Source organism: Accipiter gentilis, chromosome 12, assembly GCF_929443795.1.
Source record: "Accipiter gentilis chromosome 12, bAccGen1.1, whole genome shotgun sequence".
Classification (NCBI taxonomy): Eukaryota; Metazoa; Chordata; class Aves; order Accipitriformes; family Accipitridae; genus Astur; species Astur gentilis.
In genome coordinates, this window is record NC_064891.1 from 13,388,259 (window position 1) to 13,410,011 (window position 21,753).

Here is a 21,753-nt window from a genome sequence, read left to right on the forward strand (position 1 = left end):
GGCAGCTGCTCTTGTTTCTACCTAGTGCTGTCTCACCGTGATGGGTAGGAGAGCTGGTTTGCTGGGTCTGCACAGGATGAAGGATCAACTGAACAGGTGAGGATGTGTCTGTGGGACGTTCTTAGTGGAGCAGTGATCCTTACCAGGTGATGGCGAGGCTTCCATCAGATGGAAGGCAAACAGGCTTTGTGTTTCTGTATATTTATGTGTAACTGCAAACAACATACCCACACGTTCACTTTTTTTTTCTTCTTGGATTTGACCATCCAGTATCTTGATATGATGAAGTGCTATAAATTCCCTTTTGTTTATGATGCTATGATATGTTCAAGAATACATGTGATTTGTAGTATATGATACTTGAAGTTCTATAAAAGACTTCCTAGTATGATTTTGGGGGTTGTCATGAATGAGTGCAGAAGGCCATGCTGATTAAAAATTGCCAAATATAAAGCAGAAGAGCTCTTTATCTCAAAAATATTAAACACTGGAATAACTTCTGTATCCATTGCCTGTGAAGTCAGTTTTCTAAAGTTTTTAAGTTACATGAAATGGTTTTTCTATGCATAAAACTGTTAAATTTTGAAGTACAGGATGTAAAGATTTAGAAGTTAGAGGAAGATGCCCCATCCAGAGCCATTAGGAAGCTGAAATCTTTCTATGTGCTGTTGAGCATTCTACTTCCGGCCATGCAGGAGAGTATCATGTTGGATCTGACAGCTGTTACAGGGAGAAATGGTATGCGTCTTCTGGATTTGGCCATAATAATTTGGGAGGGAAATGCCAGATTAGCAGCGAAAGAAGAGACATTTCCTTTTATAAACAATCTTCAAGAACATTACAATTTCTTTGAAGCTACTTACAAATTCTTGTATTGGGATTCTGGTAGAGTAAGTCCAGACAAGATGGATTTGTGGAAGAAATAGCTGACGAGCAGTGAAAGATGCATGATTAACAATTCCATTTTGTTCAGTTAATTTCCTCAAGTGTTGTGTATATTCTGTTTTTGAAATCTGAAGTATATATGTTCATTGTTTTATGTGGATGCTTTCTATTATTTACAGTAGTGTATAATTATACACAGACTCTGACAAATATAGCAGTGTCATAGAGTCTATTTTTAGGCTCAGACATTTGTGATTATGATCTAATGTGCCAGCACTTAGCCAAGCTATGAGCAAGAAATTATTACAGGGAAACAATGCTATCGACCTCATGCATAGCCTGGTACCAAAGAAGGATCATCTGTTCCAGGACAGGGCGTTCTGCTGTTTTTTTTCCCCCTCTGTCCACTTGGTTTCCTCTGTTCTGGACAGACAGGATGAGTTGGTGAGGTAGAGCACACAGTTGCTGGACTGGAACAAATTGTTTATTTTCCATTGTTTGTAATCATCCATGACTTACTGTGCTTTTTTCTTTTCTTTTTTTTTTTTTAACTGGGATTTTCCATTTATACTCCACTGAGAATCAGTGTTGTTCACTGTTGCAAAGGCTGCCTTCCAACTTAAGTTTCTGCTCTGCATAGAGTAGTCCTAGGGACCAGTCATGTATCCCCTTAATAGAAATAGGTAGCCCACGCCTGTGCAAACAGTCCCACAGACCATATGGCAGGGATTCATGCTGGAATAAAACAGTGAAAACCTACTCACCCACTTCTGAGCCTTGTCAGTCATTGCCAAAAGGCTATTGATACTCATTAGTCCTTAAGAATGAAGTAGCATCTGAAAAGGAGCAAGCAAAGCCGAAACAAATGCTGTGCACAGAGTCAGTTTACAGCAATCACATATACTCAAACCAAAACATTCCCATGTGAAAGATACTTAACAGCTAAGCTGAGATGCTCCATGTTTTCTGAGGTGCTATGTCTGAATCTTCAGTTTGTCTGAGTTATAACTTTTGTAGTGATAAACTTGGGTTTGCTGTAGTGTTTCACCTCCTTTGCCTCTGCGTTGCTTCTAGCAGCATGTTTTGCACCCTAGCCTGCATTTCCCTACATTAAATACATCTTTCAGTGTCTCGAGACAAGGATGTGTTTTTCTGCCTCCAGCAAGCCACTGGCTGTATCCTTCTGTTAATAAGACTTTGTTCCCCCACCCTCTGGTTAGAGGTCAATCTGAAGTGCAGGAAAGAATGATTATCATAACAGGAGGAAACAGGAAGAATCATGCTTTCTTTTTCAATCTGTTTTTTATTATTGTTTTAATGTAAAACATTGTTTCAATTAAATGCTGACCTGTGCAGTGGTGTGTGCGTGCACATGCCGAAATGAATTCAGGCTTTGTTTGGAATGCTGTGACCTCTTTATTCCTGTTCTGGATCAAGGCTGTTGCATTTCAAACCCACTGCTGAGGACTGAAATTTCACTCATACTCCTAGTAGCACTGGCAGTAACAATCCTTAAGAGCAGTATTCTCCTTAGCGTTTTCATGTGCTGTTCTCTCTCAATTTTTAAAATAAAACTTGTTTGGTTTTAGGAAATCTTCATGTCATGGAAAAAAGATAACCATGACACAATTAAAATGCATCAAATGACAGTGGGCTAAAAATGGTACCTGGTGGAGCAGATATTTATAGAAATGAGGAGCAGAGATCTTTACCAGTTACTTGCTTTCTCTATGACTTAATTTCATGCTATATTATTTATTCTTTCATTTTTTTTAAAGCAAGAGTGCCATGTGAATTGGCTTCACCAAAAAGAAAACGTAGGACTCTACCCCAATACCTGCTCCCACACCCAAAGTGTTAGCTGCAATGACACTAGAATAAGATGTAAACTCATAAGAATATGAGTTTGTTATTTGCTTGGATGTAATTTTTAAATCTGGGGCAGGTGAACCTATTTGTCTTGCTTAAGTTTTTTGTTTATTAAAATGAACTGTTTCAGAGGAAGGAAGAAAGGGGGGGAGGAATAACATGAAAATTGTCTGGGTTGTTAAAATGAGTCAGTTATATTTTATACTTGTCCTCTGGTGACCAGATTTTCATTTTTCTCCTTGGTCTCATGGAATGTTTTTATTTATATATCTTATTAGTTCTGGATGTCCTGTGCAAGGGGAAACCTGAATTACAAACTTTTTTTTTTTTCTCTCCCATTATTGTATTAAGAGCCTGGGTATTGAATGCAGGTGCTCAGACTCTGCCATAATTGGCAGTTTATGGAGGGACACCAGCTGTACTGCTTCACAGGGGAGATATTACATCTCTTCACACATTGTATATATATTGTAGGAAATGCAGAATTCCTGTCATTGTCAGAAACTTTGCATGTCTGCATCTACCAGTGCCTCTGTAGAAAAAAGACAACAATCCGCTGAAAGTTAAAACCATGTCTATTTTCAGAAACAGTTTATCCCTCTTATTGTCCTTTCATGTAGCACTGATTGATGTTTTGTTTGGTTAAATATAAAAAAGATTTAACAAATGTTTGTCTTTTTATGGTCATGCAAGGCAAACTGGTGTTCTACTAACTGCCTCTTTTTTTTTTGTAACACATGACAACAGATGATACATATCTGCATGTGTGTAGATGTGTGTATAAATGTATATAAGATTACACTCATCATGTGAAAATACACCAAATGACATATTTAACAGTTTCAGTTCACAGAACAGGGCTGGAAATAGAAGCAATAGAACTCCAAATTCTATTAGACCTTAAAAGGCATAATTATACAGTGGGAAAACCATGATGCTTCTGGGCATCTTACACAACAGGCACCATAGTTGCTCTTTCTTGGGAATGCCGGGGAGCTGCAGATGGTATCGCTTGGTCGTGCTTCAGGAGTATTAATATATTGATGTGTGAGTAGGTGGGACTTGTGTGGCTTTTGAAGGATCAAATTATAGGGGGAAGCTAGGAATTACTATCGAGATTTATAGGTATTGTATGTGAGTGATTTGGCCAAACAGAGGAGAAGGTAAAAGCTATGCCTGCATTTGAAAGGTGTCATCACTGAGGGGAATGAAGAGCCATTGAGTGTTGCAGGGAACGTTTGTGGCGTATCAAGAAAAATATAGGCATCTGGTGTCTCACTAGGTAGCAAAATAGGGTTCCAATGAAAGTAAAAGAAATCTCATTAGTTTAAGAGCAGCTTGGAAAACACAGTCCTAATAATAGAGGAATGGACAAGGTTGCAAACGTCTTATGTGAGCTGACTTAACATTTGCCTTGAATATTAGTTATCCCTCTTCCTCTGTGGTTTAGAAATGTGTTCGGATCGATGTATAAGACATTTAGAGGTTTTGCCCTGTTAGCTTCATTGCCAGGAACACAGGGACAAGGCTGTTTCGTTCTGTCTTTTGGAACAGATTTAGTTTATATTCTGTCTGTGGTGATTAAATGCCCTTTTTCTTGCTCTCTCATCAGAAGTGTCTTGCATGTTCTTTGACCTAGTTAAGGCCCGGCATTGAGACATTCTTTTGAATATCATTTCCTTTCCAGTGCTGCTGTGTGTTTGTGTGTTGTACACTTTGTTTGTGAGAACCAGGAGGAAGTCTACATATTTCCATGGTTTTTTTGTTTTTAATAGGTTTGTACGCATTGCGGAGAGCACTGGGGAAAAGACCTAACCTATTAGACAACGAGGTGGCTGGGTCAGTGATGATTGCTTTCAATGACTTCCTGCAGGGGATGAATGATGTCAGGCCCAGTGCCATGAGGGAGGTGGCAGTTGATGTGCCAAAAGTAAGTTATTTTTTGCAATACGCTAGCAACATTGTTAGAGCGACGTTAAGATTTGCAGTTAGGTGTTGAAGTGCCCTACCAAAAGAGGAATTTTGTGAAGTGGAAGCCTCAAGTTACTAATAAATGTTAAAAATGATCTTTTTGTTTGCGTATTTGTCTATTTAATTATAATTTTGAAGACCCATTTACAGAAGCTTAAGTTCCTAATGCTTTAGGAAGAGTTCGTAGTGCAGGAGCATATCTCCTGATCTGTAGTTTTACATGCTGAGTGCATTCAAATGGAGTAAAAATCTTAAGAAGTTTGCTCAAACCAGATCCTGAATAGTGATGAAAGCTGGAGCCTTTTGTAAAGCAGACACGAACTTAAGCAGAAACCAACTGCTGGTGGTTGTAACCAAAGTGTATTGAAACAAAGCTGTGAAGAGATTGATTGCTGTGATTTTTATGTAAAGCAGTTGACTCATTCTACATGTAGTTCATACTGCTGTGATCTGAATGTCTGCAGTGGCATTATGTGGTTTTAACTGAGGGCAGAATTACATACTGTAGGTAGGTTGTCACTGCCAAGTGGTAACCTGTCAGGGGCTGTCATCATATGAACAGTTCTTTTGGCAGTGCCGGGTTCATCTTTACCCCGCTCACTGCCCTATCAGTTATGTATTTTAGTAGTTCAGTAGCAGACATAATGTAAGTTGGGCTGGGGAACTGATCTGGTTTAAGACTCTCATCTGGCTTAAGAATATTCAGCAAAAGAAAATGTTGTAGACTCTGTGAGCCGTTGTGCTGGTGTTTCTCAGCAGCTCCCCAAGCCCTAGAAGAAAACATTTATGTCTCATTGCATGAAGATGAGTCATCTGGGAATTAGATTGCACAACTGCAGACCCTTATTCCCAAACTATAGGAATGGGAAATAAAATCTGCGAACAGGATGCTGCACACAGCCAGCTCGGATATCACACTTGGCTTGTTAAGAGTCCACGCTGTGCAGTGAAGTGCTGGTTGGAAATGCCTGGGCTGACCCCTGACAGCTTTTCCTGGAAATGCTGTAGTGGCATCAATATCTGCAAGGGCTAATTAGTTCTGCTGCGAAACAAGAGTTACTAATTCTCTTGTTGCTTGTTGTGCTACTGGGTCTTGGGCTCACGTCATTATCACTGTGCTGTGCGTTTTAGACATACCAGCCCATTTGGTGCTGGATAGAGTGCTGCTAAACAGCACGATAAAGACAGATAGAAGCAGGGTCTCAAGGTAATGCAGGAAACCTGTTCTGAATCCAGGTCAACGTACTGCTCAGGCTCCTGTTGTCCACTAAACCATCCTGCCAGCAGCTTCCTTGATTGTCACTTGTTTTTATTAGTTAAACACCAGCTGCGTCACTGGAATACTACTGAAATTCATTCCCTTATTGAAGGGAAGATAACAACATAGTGCAGATTACTTTTGCGCTGACAGGACTGGCGTTTTTACAAAATAATACATTCTCTCTGAAGATGTAGGGTAAATTTCAGGCCATCTGCTTGGTGCCCGGGGTGATTTTAACATGGAATCTAAGGTACCTGATATGACAGGTTTTGTGCCCTGCCACATCACCTACCAAAGGAGGTGCTGGAATTCAGTTTAACCTTTATTTTAGGCTGCGGAGTTGCCAGTTTACCAAAACAAAGGTAACTGAGCATACTCAGAAGCAGTCTGAGTATCTGGAGATACTGACACAACCGTCCATGGAAGTCATAGTAGTGTAAATCCAGCATTGTAACACCACCGCCACCACCCTCAAGCCTAATTGCTGCATTAACATTTGTATTTGAGGTGGGAAAGTGCCCTAAGTCAGCTCAGGTCCATGGGTTAGTTGAAGGAACTTGGTTATGCTGCAGCTAGGTTGCTGGGATGGCAGTGCAGGGGAAGCAAGCAACAGGAACCCAAACTGCAGCCCCCTGGTTAGGGCTGCTTGCTGGGGGCTTGGGACGTGATGCAGGAACACTTGCAAACATCTGAAACTCATTCATGTACTTTAGCATAACATAGCTATTTTAAAAAATTTGACCACTGTGTGGTTTATAGACATGCACAAGCAAAAAGAAATTAAAAAAAAATATCTATTTGTCCTTGTTGTTAAACTTAGGGTAATGTAATTTGCTCTTTATTAGCAAATAAGTATGTCATCTTCTCACCTGAGTGTCAGTCACTTAGTATTTAATGTACCATTATCCAGAGAATTTACATGTTTGATTTGTTGTTTGGAACACAGATTGTAGCAGAAAATGTAATGTAGCTTGTAATTCCTTGGATACCTTTTTTTAAGAGCAATATGCAACATTTTATGTTGCATGCTTCTAGTAATGATTTTTAGATATGTCTTAATTTTACAGACTTATTTTTGCTTCTTTGAGTAAAGTTGTATATTTAACTGCTCTGGTTGAAGTTGTATGTTTGATTTTGCTGATGTTTGCAATTAATTGGATGCTGAAGTACTTGGTTTCAGTAGAAATCAGGTATCTAAGAAGCCAAATGAATGCAACTGCAGAGCCATTAGTTGCATCATTCTGTGTCGATGATGCTGTGTCCTAGAATGCTTTGCTGTTTAATATTGCTGTGCTTGAATGTCTACTCCTGCAACACCTATGGGAAACCTTAAAATTACTTGCTTGCCACAGAACTGATGCTAATAGTCCTAATTTCTGTAAGAAGTTCTTTCTCTTTACTAATTTACCCCTCTTTTCAATATAGTGCTTTCAGTCCATGGACTTGGGCCACTTCAACGCTTTACTTAGTTGACTGTTGACTGTGGTGTACTGTGATATGTTACTTTCGTGCTCTGCGGTAATTTTTACCAACAGAAACTGCCGTACTTACACCTTTTGCTGCATTCTTATAAAAATGTAAAAATTATAGCTGGGTGTGTGGGAAACAAAAAAGAAACAGAAAGCGTGAACCAGATAGGAGTCCAACTTTTTTCAAGAAACTTAAAACTTGTTGTGTTTTGTTCTGTTCTGTTTTTGTTTTCCCTGACTAATGTATCTTTGTGCAATCATCCTGTATTGATTAATCTGCAGGTACTTTCTGTCTGTAAGGATAGGCTTTTCTTCCCCTGCTCTCCTTGCCCCAGAAGCTATCCAGCTAGACAATTAATTGCGTGGGTAAATTTGTTAGAAAATCAGGGGTTATGTTCCTTCAGATTTTGGAGTCTGACCTTAACACTGTTTGTCATCTAAAAAATCCTTGCTAAGAATAACTTCAAACACTAAATAAATGATCAGCTATGAGATTTTTTCCAAAGAGAAGACAGAAGTCTGAGCTACATTAATAATACCCCCCCCCCTTTTTTTTTTTTTTTTGCTGTTTATTGCAGATATATTATTCACTTGGCAGCCCCCTTGGTGTGGATAGAAGTTTTGGGCTATGCAGTTAGTTACAAGTGAAACCATTGATGTAGATGCTGAATTAAACTGAGACTTTTCTGATTTTGAACTTTCTGTTTTTCAGATGGTGGGGTTTTTCATATTTCATTGCTTTGCAGTAGCCATGTGTCAATTGCATGAGACGAGTTCAAAGTAACTTCTAAATAAAGCCACAAGTAAACAAATTTTGTTGAGGGGCTCCTTCCCTTATAGACATGACACCTTTGCCATTTATGGGCTGTTGGGTTTTTTGAAGCTGGTATCGCCTCTGATACTGAACGAAAATCATTACTTGTTTTGTCATGAACTCCAAATTGTTTCATCAACACAGAACTTTTTCTCTGAAATCTGCAGAACGTTGAGCAGGCTGTAAAGAAAACTTAGTTTTGAAATTAGTGTTTGTTTTTTAGGTCCTAGAATTGAGCACTAGCTCCTTGGCTGTTTAGAAGGCTACTAGGCTAAATTGCTTTTTTGCAGTCTTTTATTTAAAACCTGGAAAAACCTCTTCTTATATGCTTATACTTGGGGTAGTAGCTAAAGACAAGGAGATGTATGGAAGTGACTTGTTTGGGTGGCCTTGAGCAAGTCACTTTTTGGTGCCTGAGGCTATTTGATAACCTTTATAGACTGCCTCGCAATCTGCTTCTGAGAAAGTGCTCTATGACAAGCTAGTTATTAGGGGTTTTGTCATTGACATAAATGGAGCTCTTTTTTAGTCCAAGTATATTTAAAATTACTGGTGGGGAAAACAGCCAAAATGAAGTGAGTTTGGGGCAGTAGACAGAAAGTGAGGCTGTATGCAGGAGGAGGTGTTGAAGGCAGAGGTACCACCATGTGCTTTTTTTGTGTTCCTGCTTTCTGCATTCTTCTGTCCTTCCATTTGTGTTCCGATTACTGTGCGCATTGGCTGTGACAAAGGCAAATGCAAAATGCTTGCTGCCTGGTTCCATGTAGCATCTTGCTTTCTGTTTTTACAGAACTGTTCTTGAACTTTGCTATGTGTTACAACCTTTTTTAGAAAGCTGCTTTTTCTGCAGCAGGGATTTAGGAGAGAGGGGATGCACGTTATAAATCAGGAAGTTAATACTTCAGTTCTTTGGAGAGTTGCACTGTAGTTGCCATTCCTCCCTCTCCTATGGGTCTTTCTGAAATTTTTGTAGAGTGCTATCGGTTTTGCTTGCCTGTTTCACTCCCTTTACTGTAACTCAATGCTCAGATTTGTGTCTTTGCAGCCAAAAGGTTCTGGATGAGACATCCTTTGCACATCTGCTTTATTTCTTTATTGCTGCTGCTTAACAGCCTCTGGGGAGTTGCTGCTCTGCATCATATCTGAGCTCTGTTGACCTGTGGAGAGCTAAAGATTACGGTGGTAATGAAATCTTGGTGTCTTACACACTGTAGCAGAGCACTGTCTTTGTATGTGTAAGCGCAGCCCCAAGGCTAGTCTTTAAAACCATTTCCACAGTGACAGAGTATCACACTTCATTGCTCATGTTGCAAGAGCTTTCCTTTGAGTTTGTGTGCAGGTAAAAGAAGTGTAGCTAGCTGTCCAAATGTGCACACTAGAATTTGTGTTAATTGCAGTTGGGAAGTTACTGAAGATTTGTGTGCGAAACCAGTCCACCTAGTTCTTCCAAGCTTATATGAATCTAAAAGAATTATTACTTTTGAGTGTTTTATTGTTGGTGGACTGTTTTTTTCCCCTGCTTATCTCTATCCTTTTGAAACGAGGGGAACAAAAAAAAGTTTTGTTTAGGACTTGACCAGAATGTGAAGATAGTGTTTTATTAGCTATTTTTCTTTTAATACCATTGCTGCTTGAATTCTGCACCTTCTATTATAGAAATTCTAAATAAGTTACCTGAATTTTTGACTGGTTAATTATTTTCTTTTTTTAACTCATAACAGGCAAGCTCACATTTAGTGGCCCTGTTTGTATGTTCTGATCCAGTTGTCTCCCTTTCCTCCCCTTCCCAGTTCTAAATGTAAGCAAAATCAGAATAAGTCTCCAGATTACTGAAAACAACCTTGTAAGGTGGTCCTGCTTCACCTTTTCTGTACAATTCTATTGCTTGTGTTGATGTTAAATGACAGGTAGTGGGTCTGAAAAATCATTTGAATAATGCCTTAGAAGACTCGTGCAATAGTCTGAATATTTGCAAGAGGGTAAAAATAACGTTTAGGTGTTTTCTCCCTGGCTTTTTGTATGTGTGCAAAGTACTGCTAATGGATATCACCCTCTTTTGCTGAAAGTTACACAAAATTCCTGACAGCTTAGTTAATTTTAAGAAGTTCTTGTTCATGTTTGTCAAAATCTTTGTCTAGCTAGAAAGACATGATGATAGGAATGACTGGTCCATGCTTTCCCAGATATGAGTAAGGATTGACACTGAAAAATGAGGAAAGCTTATGTTGTATGTTTTCTTTCCTAAGAAAAAGTTGTTTAAAAGTGCCAAGATTCAGTTCTGTGCAGCTTACAGAACTGCTAGGTAGAATTAAGGGTTGTAGGGATAGGTAATATGTATTTGTTAAATGAAATTTAAAACACTGACAGTGTTTCAGATCTGACACAGAAACACCAGCTTTTAGAATAAGGGAAGATTGGGATTAACTGTTTTGAGTTTAATTAACTAGCTCAACTGTGAAATTTGAGTGAAAAGGGGTGGCTTGCATGGGTGGAAACCTGGCAAGGTGCAAGTGAGGTATCTGACACGTCTTCACTTTTTATAAACTTGTATGTTTACTTCGTTGTAATTAAAAATCTGCAGGTGAATTTCTGTGTCTTATTGTGAAAATTCAGGTGGGAAGGGAGGATTCTTCTTACTTTTAAGTACTTAACTGAGGTGCCTAAATTGGACTTCTCCTTGCCATGTGTTCTCTCTAAAGGAAAGAGAGAGAAACTGGGTGTACAACCACCTGTCTGACTTCTGAAAGAGAGTTTGTACTACAGCTGAATTGCTCTGCAAAGTGTCTCTCTCACTTTTGACTGTGTTGGTAGCCCAAGATACCCAGCTTAAAGCTGAGTGGTAGGAATTTATACTCGTTTCCCTCTCCCTTTACACAGTGTTTTGGAGTTTGTCCCTTTACTGTTTCTGTTGAATTCATCCAAACAATTTCACTTCAAGACTAGAGACTTGTGCACAGCCTATTTTCGTCGGTTTGCTACCATTCCTTTAATCCAATTTGTGCAGTTAGTCTTGCTTGTAGTATGAAGCCGCACTTCAGAAGGGAATATTGGCAGGTTGCAAAAGTTGGCTTATAAGTTACCAGAAGTGACATGCTGCTTTGGTAATGCCCCTGCTAAAATTCTTTCCTCCCCCTGCTACTGGGATACTCTTCTGTGTCTGATTCAGTCTTAACTTTGCTCTGACCCTTACTGAATTTGTGTTTCTTTTCTGTTTTTCTTCCCTTTTTCCATAAGGGAATCCTGCTTTTGGCAGATCCCTCTGCTCTCAGATCCTTCTTAGTAGGCAATGGTGATCAGCTTCACATATTTCATACTTCCCCAGGCTTATAAAGTAATTATTTAAGAACTAGAAACTGTTGGTCACTAAGAGAAAGAGAGAGTTGGTTTGTGGGTTTTTTTCTATAGTTCCTGTCACATATTCCTGGTGTGAGAGAAATGATGTTCTGCAGACAGCAGATTGGCAGCTCCTCACCTTCCAGGTAGCCTTTAAACTCAAAATATTTCTGAGAGCTTGACCCATGCGTATTGATCTTTGCTGTTTGCTCTGTGCTGTCTTTGTAATTTTCTTCTGTGTCAAGGGCTGACAATAGAGAAGAAGTTTTATTTGGTTTGCAGTTTGCTTGGACTTACACAAAAGTGCTTGCAGCACATCCAAATGCTCTTTTTCTTCCACTTCAATAGTAGACTGAATTGCCTTTTTCAGGGACTATCTATTTTTAGTTTCCACTCTGTGTACTGGTATCAGGACAATAACAATGGTGACAAGCCAGGAGCGACACCAGTTTTCAAGTCAGGAGAAAGGCGATACATTGCCTGTTAGTAATACTCTGCTTGCCTTTTGAGTGTAGCTGACTTTCCAGAGCTGAAGACTGATTTATATCTAGTAAGTTTTTGGAAGAGTGTTTTCAGGCAGAAGATTGTTTGATTTAAGTGCATTTTGACATGCTTAATATTTGAAGTGGACAAGAATGGATGGTGACAGGACGAAAACCAGGATGGGGGATGTAGGGAAAAGTCTCAGGCTTGCTGACAGCAATGGGGGGAGAAGTGTAGCAGGTTTTAGATCTGTCTGCTGTTTTGGGTAGGACGTACTAGTTCTGTCCTAATGTATGCCTGACAAGCCTGCCTTGTGTCTTCAGCAGAGCAAATTTAACTGCAGTTGTTTTTTAACTGCAGTTGGCTTTGAGCGTTGCTTTTTGGTGTGTGGTTTTTCTTTTTCTGTAGATACTTGTCCGGAGGATTGTTTGTTCTCAAGCTTCTAGTCAAATCTGCAGTGCCCAAGTCCTATGTGGGAGTGATTGTGTCGGCAGGTGGAGAAACTGCCAAAACTTCTAACACTCAGTCTTGTTCATTTTAGTGGGATTATACAGCTGGGATCAGGGCCTTAGTCTGCAGCAATAAATAAAACCAGCTTGAGCTTATACAGTCCTTTCCTTCAGGGAAGGCATCAAAGTAATTTACAAATTCTGCATCAGCATCACATTAAAAAACCGAGACAACTGAGTTGTGACTTTGCTAGTGATCACACAAAGTGTTGCTGCCTGTATGATCATGCTGTCATTTTATTGTTATTTTTCTGTGTTCTGTTATTGACGTTTGAAGTAGATTCAAAATATTTTACCTACATCCTCCAGGTTAAAGCAAGTCTAATCCCCTTTTACTTTGTGTGACTTTATTAATAACTGCTTCTTGTTTAAAAAAGGCTTTTTGAAGAAGTCGCTTATTAAAAACAAATTCATGAAATAAACAGTACGCATTCTACAGAGCATTTTTGTTTTCTTTTCTTTTTTTAATAGTTTTGTTCCATTGTCTGAATTCAGCAAAATGGTCTGCTTTGCAGGTATCTTGGTCAGACATAGGAGGGCTAGAAAATGTCAAGCTGAAATTGAAGCAGGCAGTTGAATGGCCTCTCAAACATCCCGACTCCTTCATCCGAATGGGGATTCAGCCTCCAAAAGGTGTTCTGCTTTATGGACCTCCTGGATGCTCAAAAACAATGATAGCAAAAGCTTTGGCTCACGAAAGTGGTCTCAACTTCTTGGCAGTGAAGGTAGGCCATTTACTCTTACATTTTCTCAACTCCTGCATAACAGTTGGTAGTTTACCAATTTCCAGTGCTAGAATCCAGTGGCTCTTAGTGTTTGTGATCATTATATATGCTACAGCAAACACCTTGTAAATATCAAGTAATGTTTGTGTTTTCTTATGAAAAGAACTAGTGCTTTCTTGTAGGCTTTTAAAAAATTTATTATTTATTGTATTATAGAACAGAAATTATATGTTGGATGGGTGGGTAAGCTGTGTAGTGACATCTTGATTATGGGTATTATTTAAAATGATTTTAAAAATGGAGACAATAGAATTCTTAAAGCAGTATAAATGAAATACAACTCTGGATAGTGGGCAGCTCTTCTTACTGTAATAATTGCTTGCAAGGAAATACTGTCATCTCATCTGTTACATTCCTTTTCATTCTTCAGGAAGGTCACTTTATCTTACTGTTCATGTTTCATTACTGATTTTTGTTGCCCTATTTGCCTTTTTTCAGGGGAAATAGTTCTACTTCATCAGTTTTTAGAAAGTTTTCAAAATCAGTTATATCTGGAGTACTCCTGGATAAGTGAGGTATTCTCTCAGCATTAAGAAACACTTTAAGTATAGAAAAATTTTGGATTTCATTGCCTATGAATCAGTGTAATTGATCACTGTGGGTTGTATGGAAAACACATGAATGGAAGTTATTTAATAATAATACTGAGCTTCAATGCATAGGAAGAAAAAAAAAGATAGCAGAGTGATTCCACATGGGGTAGCCTTGCAGCTGTGTCAGAATGTTAATGAAGTGCAAGAAAAAACATTTGTTTAAGTATTTTAAAAGTATCTCCTTCTCAGCAGTAAGATCACGTACTCTTGTCTGTTGACCATCTCTTTACTCACAAAGCCGCCTGTGTTGTTAGTTTCTACACAGCTTCCTCGTCTGCCTATCCTTTCAGACTCACTGTAACTGTAGCTCTGGATCCTGTCCTCTCTGGGAGCAGAGGCAGTCACACTGACCCTGAAGCCAGCAGCCCTTCATTGCCTGGGCTTCCCGTTATTGCAGACAGGCCTCTGGGTCACGGTCACATCAACGAGAGCAGCCTTGGAAACCTCAGCCCTTAAGAAACACTACCTTTACTGCCTCTTCCATAAAGACAAAGTAGTTCTTTGTACTCCAGAGTTACTGGTAAACAAGGTAACCTTTTCCTCCTGCACTCTTTAAAAGAAAACATTCCTCTTTGTCTCGCCCAAAGCACTGATGCCTGATAGTGTGTGGAAAAGAGGCAGCAGTCTGAAAAAAACCAGTTAAAAATGAACATTATTGCTATCCTGTATTCATCAGTCATAGCTACATCAGACATTTTTACTAATGCAGTTAATTGTCCAAAAGTAAAAGGTGGCTCATGCTGAATAAGAGGTCTCCAAAGATGCACTGATATGAAATGCTTTTCTTCATGGTGGAGTTCTGATGGTGCAAACCCCCCTGTCATTGACAAGCTGCAGCAGAAGTGGCTGGCTTGGAGAAACTCCCTTTTATTCCCTGTTGGTTTAAACCCCTTGGCCTGGAACTGGCCAAATATTCAATGTACAGATGTTTCAAGAATCACATCCCTGGAGCATGTCCAGCCTTGGATATGTTGACTCCAGGAAGGGAACATAGCCCACTTTCTCTAACTTCACATTTGCTTCCTGGACAGAAAAGGCAACATCCATCATGTACTAAATGTGTTAAACATCATTGTCTGCAGCACTTCTTAAAGCACAACAGGCATGAATTAATTTCCACTGCATGTGTTCCTGCAATAAATCTGAAGTAGATGAATATGTGGGTTTTTGGTTGGTTTTTTTTTTTTTTTTTTTTTTTTTGGGGGGTTGGTTTTTTTTGTTTGTTTGTTTTTGTGTGGTTTTTTTTTTGAGAGAGGGGGGATTTTTCTTGCTTACAGTCCTATTAATATTCCCCTTCTCTACATTATGTCTGAAATATCTGTCCCTGGAACTGACAGCAGCCTTTTTGAAATGGAAGTGTGTTTCTTGATAATTTACTTTTCAGACTTGTGTTTTCCTTCTAGTCTCTCCTGCTCCAAATAAGTAACTTTGATGAAAAGTGTCTGTTGTACTCATTCAGGATAGTTCAGGTGGCTCAGGTTCTTGGGTCCTTCTCGAGAACGGACTGCAGACAGGAGGCACAGCTCTGGCTATGGGAATTTGCTGCTGGATGCCGTCTCTCCCCGTGTCTTGAAACCTGAGAGGAAATTGAGTATGTTACATGCAGCGCTTACTTGGTCCAGTGATTTTTGGAAGATGGATCTATTATGTCTGCATGCTACATTTAAGATACATGGGCACAGCAAGTTCAGCTCTCAAGAAGTGCTGAATGTGCTGGACTTGTCTAAGTTGGCTGTCCTGCTTGGGTGCAACAGGTATCGCTTCTGCCCCAGCCTGGCTCCAGGAAGGCTTTGCACTATTTTCCAGATGTGTCTATGCAATGCCTGTGCAGCTTGGACAGCTGACTGCTAAATTAGGTACTCAGCCGGATTATATGTAATCTGGTAAAATGTGACATTTCCATGTGTTTTGGGCATGGCTGGTTGTCATAATTCTGTATGAGGCATGGTCAAAATAGCGCAGCCTCCAGCCCATGTCTGACTTGTCTCTAATAAGGTTTGGAAGATGGGCAAAGTCTAGATGTAATTTCTGGGCAGAGGAGCTGAAGAAAATAACGTGATAACAGACGTTTGACGTTGCATCCTGTTCTCTCCTGAAATCTATTGTGAAGTTTGAATGGTTAGTGTTACAATGAATGTGGCCCTTTTTGTAAACAAGCTGTTTGATATTTGGCCAAAACTTTTTATAGCTATATTTTCACCAAGATTGGTGACCTTTTGCTTTTCCAGAGGAAAGCAGTCAGTTGGTGGGTTTGTTTTACAAAGCAATCTTGCATATAATTCCTAAGGGGGGTTGTTTATTTTTATTCCTTCACTTGACTTTCTTTGTCTCCAATACAATATATCTGCTAAATTTACTGGGGAGGAGGTTGTCAACTACTTTCCAGGGGATGGCTCTTCCTGCTCCCTCCCACCACCCTTTTTTCTAAATCTCTTGCAGCACTGAGGCTTTTCAGGGTTTTAGTGGTCATCTTGATTATTCCCCTCCCAAACCTCTGTTACAAAAAGACAACTGAATTGTTCTCAACTTCTTGGAGAGTTCTCAGTGTTTTGTGGTCATGGATACAAGAGAGTATAAGACTGCGTGAAGGAATTAATTAGAATAACTTTTTCTTCAGGATTGAACATCAGTCTTGACTTATCAATAGTTTTTGATCTGGTTGAATTCTTATTTCAGTCAGCCTTCTATGCACTTTTTTACTTCTTCACACTCCTTTTTGTGCTTGCCCCAAATTTTGTAATTTTCTTCTGACATGCATTTTATGCATTTCTTTTAATAATAGGAAAAAAAATTGTATACAGATATTGGACCCACTAATATTCTTAGGATGGGGGATATAATTTTCAGCTTCTGCTGGGCTGATGACACCTCTCTGTTATATACAACTGTCTCTGTGACATTTTTGCTTTAGGTGTCATCTAGCTTTCTGAAATTGAACATGAAGAAAATGAAACCCTTTGTCACTGTATTATTTCTGTGGGCTTTTTTCCCCCTCTTTTGACTGTTTATGTGGTGGGTATCTCTCTGTACTGTTTTGACAGTTCCTGCACTTAGGGTCAGCTTTGACTGCCTGCTTTTTTGAGATATATGTTGATTAGACCACTATGATTTTATGGTGCTTTTATAAGAATATTTTTGGAGGAAACTTCCGTATCTTGCTGTATGGCATAGAAAATTATATCTGCATTTGTCTTGCATGTTAGTTTATTTAGATTTGTTATGACTGCCCTCTTGGATTTTTTTTTATTATTATTTTTTTCTAAATTTTATTTTTAGGAAATCCTGTATCATTGTATTGGGCTAAGAATCTAACGAATATTACTTTTCTTCATGGGTTTGCTGTTGGTTTTCTGGGAAGCAACTTGCAGAGAATCTCTGTGAATTTTTTTTCTCTTCTGTTATTGTGGTACATACATAATTCACTTTACTACCAAATAAGAAAACCATTGCACTTTTTTGTTTTTAACCTATTTCAAAATGAACAATAAAGTTTGCTCTTATGTTGTCAGGCTTGGAGGCACCATCACAGTACCTGCCCAGATAAACTCCATCACCCAGTTGTAATGTGTTCCTTAGCTGAGGGTCCCTATAGGGCTATGGGGACTGGAAAATCCTTTTGCCCCTTGAGTTGCCCATAAGCCCAGGATGCTGCATACTAGAGGGATGTATGTTGGTGATGGTATCCTGCATTGTATTACCTTCTACTTACTCAGCCTGCTAAAACCAGAGGGAGACTTTCTGCTAATTTCAGGAGGCTTTTGCTCAGGATTATATCAACGGGGGACTTTGAGTTCTGTTTTCTGTCCAACAAGCAGATTACCTGAGTTTACAAAATAAATAACAAGAAAAATTATGTAACTTCTATATGCTTGTAATGGTTTTGGAAGCATAATTTTTCTTCTTGCTGCTTAGTGCTTTTTCATATTTGTCTGTTTAAAATCAAAACTAAGGCAAAAACTCACTTAGTGACAGTGACAAAAACCAGCTTAAATTTTCAGAAAATTTAGAACTCCAAAAGTCAAACCCCTTGCAATTCAGCTGAGACACACTAATTGTTGTAAACATAATGAAGCAATACTTAAAAAAAACCCCCAAAAAAATAACAACCCAAACCCAACCGTGACAGTAAGTAGTGTTTAAGGACATTAACACTGAGCAAACCGATGGTACAGATGATGTGTACTAAACTGCTCTAAAATACTATTTGCATTGGTTAGGAGCTCCAACTATGGTGTGGGGAAAAAACCCCAAGGTTAGAAAACATTCTTCACATTTTATTTGCTGTTACTTAAGAGCTTGGGCTGAAGGAATCTTTTCTTTTTTCAATTAGCAGTAATTACAAAAATATACACTGTTCTCAAAGTTCTGACTTCACCTTGGCTTGATTTAACTTCCTGTATCACCCTGCCGATGCTTTTGTACCACTCCCTGTGCTTGACATGTGCTTAAGCTTAGTTTGTCATCTGGGTCAATTATGTCAAAATATTTTCCAATTGAAGTTTCCTCTGCTTTTCCCTTCAGCTTTTGGCTGTGGCAGCTCAAACAGATTAATGAGCCTTGGAAAGGCCAACTGCTTTGCTTTGTGAAGAACTGTCACTGAATTTTGGGGAGACAGTTTAGCCTTTTGATGGGGATTTTAGTGGGCAGAAGCATGAAATAAGAAAGCTTGGTGCCTGTAACTAGCTAAGCAAAACATTTAAGATGAAGAATGAAGCAGCATTGTGGTTTTATGAGAAACTCGGGCAAATATTTGATAAAATTTCTGAAAAGATCCATAGTATCACATTCACAGTAACTTGTTAGTTAATTAGCAGGTGTTGGAACTAACTGTATTTGAAAAATTTGTTTAATGTTTTTTTACAAGGGATAACAATTTGAGATACTTTAATGAACTCTTTCAGTCCTGAAGCTATCTGCATATTTTACTCAACTAAAAATAAAATAAGGCATTCATCCACTGTTACCATAAGCTTCCCAAAAGTGAACATGCAGGCAAAAAATTATTCAAAGATAATCCTCTGTTTCCTTGTCCCTTCTCAATTACTTTGCAAGATTAATTTTTAGTAGCACTTAGTTTCTTTCTCTCTCTCTCTCTTTCTCTCTCCAAGTTACCAAGGGTTTGTCAGCAACCAGGTAAAAGTAGCAATTGTGGAATGGGATGTTGCTTGGAGGGGTTAAGTGTCAGTAGCTGAATGTTTTGCAGTGCGGATGGCTAATTTTGTGTCGTCTTGCTCTATGTTTTTTTATCCCATATGGATACTGCCCTGACGGTGCCAAGCCTGGTCCTAGACAGAGTAGTGGATGGCAGCTGTTTAGCCTGTAGTGAAAAGTGGTGGAGAATAGGAATGGGTGCTGAAAATCCACGATGAATGGTGTTGTGGTTTAACCAGGACAAATGGGAATGAGTCGCAAAGGGATTTCTTTGTGGATGGGGCAGGTGAGCAGGATGGGTTACTTCTAGATGTGCTTCAACTCTGTCACGATAGAATTTCACCTCTGATTTGATAGTGCTGGGCCTGTGCTGGTGCAGCACTTCGTGAGCACGCAAAATCCTGGTAAATCTGAGTGGCAGCTAAGCCTGAGCGCTGAAGAGGGCCCTCACTGAAGGCACCGGTGCATGCAGTGAATTTAATTCAGTATTTCCAGTCAGTTCACACCACACTACAAACACTGGCTTCTGTATTGTGTAAAGAAGCCTCAAAAGATTGTCATTAAAGTTTGCTAGTCAAGGCAAATGGCAAACAAGTGAATTCTGAGGCATGCCAGTAAAGAAAACCAGATATTATATTTGTCTTCACAGTTTAATTACGCTGCTTTTAGCAACTTCACTGCAAGGATTGAGGATGACAATTTTTTGCCAGCCTACTCTCTTAGACACTTTGGAACCCATAAGCACCTGTTGAAATTGGAGTTTTTAAAACACTAGACAGGTGTCAACAAGTTTTTAAGGTCCTCTGGAATGCAGGGCAGAGGGAGAGGAAGTGACTAAAATGGTGCATGGCGCTCAGCCTGGAGTTTACTTGTGCTGAGAAGTTGGGAGTACTGCAGATTAAATCATTAAACAGCATTGAAAGAGAAGAAGTAGGCTTTATTCTTAACAAGTAAATATAATGCGTTTTCTGAGCAAATATTTTTCTATGTAGCGTAACCAATTACCGAATCACACATGTACAACCTTTGCGTTAGAAATAGCTTTACTGTTAAAATAAAGGAAGTCTCACTGTTTATCTTGTTAACTCTCCTTCCTGCAGCCGGCCTGAGTCATGTGTTGCTTTGGTTTGACTGTGGTAAGGATGGGATAGCATTTTGCTGTTGAGATTGCAGTATCAAAAGACTATGTAACTAATTACTGAGCGTCTTCTAAATCAGTTAATGTTGTTATAGTAGATCGTCTCACCTGCATTGTCATGGAGCTGGAAAGAAATCACCAAGCTTCGCTCCTCTGAGCTGGCTGTCTCCTATCTATGCTCCTCCTGCAGTTTGATGAGAAGTTAGCACATCAGTGAGGTGCATTGCATCTGAGAGGTAGATGTCTGTCTGTCCAAATCACTTAGTGTGAATGTCTAACTCGGATGCAGATGTCTGAGTGTGGGCAATGAACATTGCCCTAGGTACACATTGTGAACAGTTGAAAACTAATTTTGGCACCCTCTGTCTATTTTTTTTTTTTTTTGACATTTACAGTAGAGAGCTCAGTTTCTAGATACTTCATTTGAAAGTAAATATTCATTATGAATTATATTTTAATGTATGTTTGATCATTTCTACTTTGACCATGGCAAAGAGGGAATTGTGCGTTATTGTAGAATAATAATCTGTAGGTTGTGATATAAATTCTCTAATTAATTGTATTTATAAAATATATGATTTGTACTCTATGGCTAACATAGTTTAATGTGCCTGTGTTAGAGCCTAGAACCGCCATGTGAGGTTATGGCAGTATTTTTGAAGAGAGTAGACAGAGCTGTATGCTGGAGAAATCTGGAGCCATGTCCATCTGGCTCAACAAGCATAAATGCATATCTTGCCTGATTGTCAAAACAGTAAAAAAAAAATATTTATAGAGGGAAGTTACTGACTAAATTTCCTATCAGTTGAAAGTTACTACCTCAGTATTTTCAGGTGGGGAAAAAAATCTGCAAGTGGTTTTAAGCACTGCTTAGAAAAATTATTGATACTCTTCAACTTCAGGGATACCAGATGTTCCTCTTGCAGTTTAAAACCACTTTGAGAACTTCTGTAATAACCAGGTATACACAAGCTTATCTCATGTTGCAGCCTGTATGCAGGGGTTTTATCTTTTGTGCAGTTAATCTTTCAAGAGCTTATTCTGACCATATTTTAAATGTAAGGGATTTTCTTTTTTTCTTGCTCTTTTTATTTAAAAAAAAAATAATTCAACACCCAATCCAGATCATAAGCAAGTGGAAGGTTTCGTGATACAAGGGGAATGTATCTTGTAAATGAGGATGGGATAGTCTTTAAATGGAGCATACCCGGAAACTATCTCTACCTTGAGGTTGAATAAACAAAACTCAGCAGTATACAGTTGGCCTGAATTGGCAGGTTTTATACTATTAGTCTGGGCTATACCTCGCAAATGGTATGCTTATATGCATGGCTAAACTACAACTACTTCTGCCAATTTCCTGCTCCAAATCTTTTGCTGGTTTTGGAGTCACTGTGCAAATGACCAGAAGGAACAGGTTTTATTTCTTCACATCCCTTCATATGGAAGATGGCTTGTTGCAGAAGGGCACAGAAGTATGCATCATTAAACT

At 39.0% G+C, this 21,753-nt stretch overlaps 1 protein-coding gene across 1 annotated transcript in view; it reads left to right on the forward strand.

The window, feature by feature from the left end:
• The window catches only part of SPATA5 (spermatogenesis associated 5), a 203,769-nt gene that overhangs the window by 23,042 nt on the left and 158,974 nt on the right, over positions 1-21,753 (forward strand). The window contains 2 exon segments of the mRNA XM_049814797.1: positions 4,530-4,684; positions 13,110-13,319. Of these exon segments, the coding sequence (XP_049670754.1) occupies positions 4,530-4,684; positions 13,110-13,319 (365 nt within the window).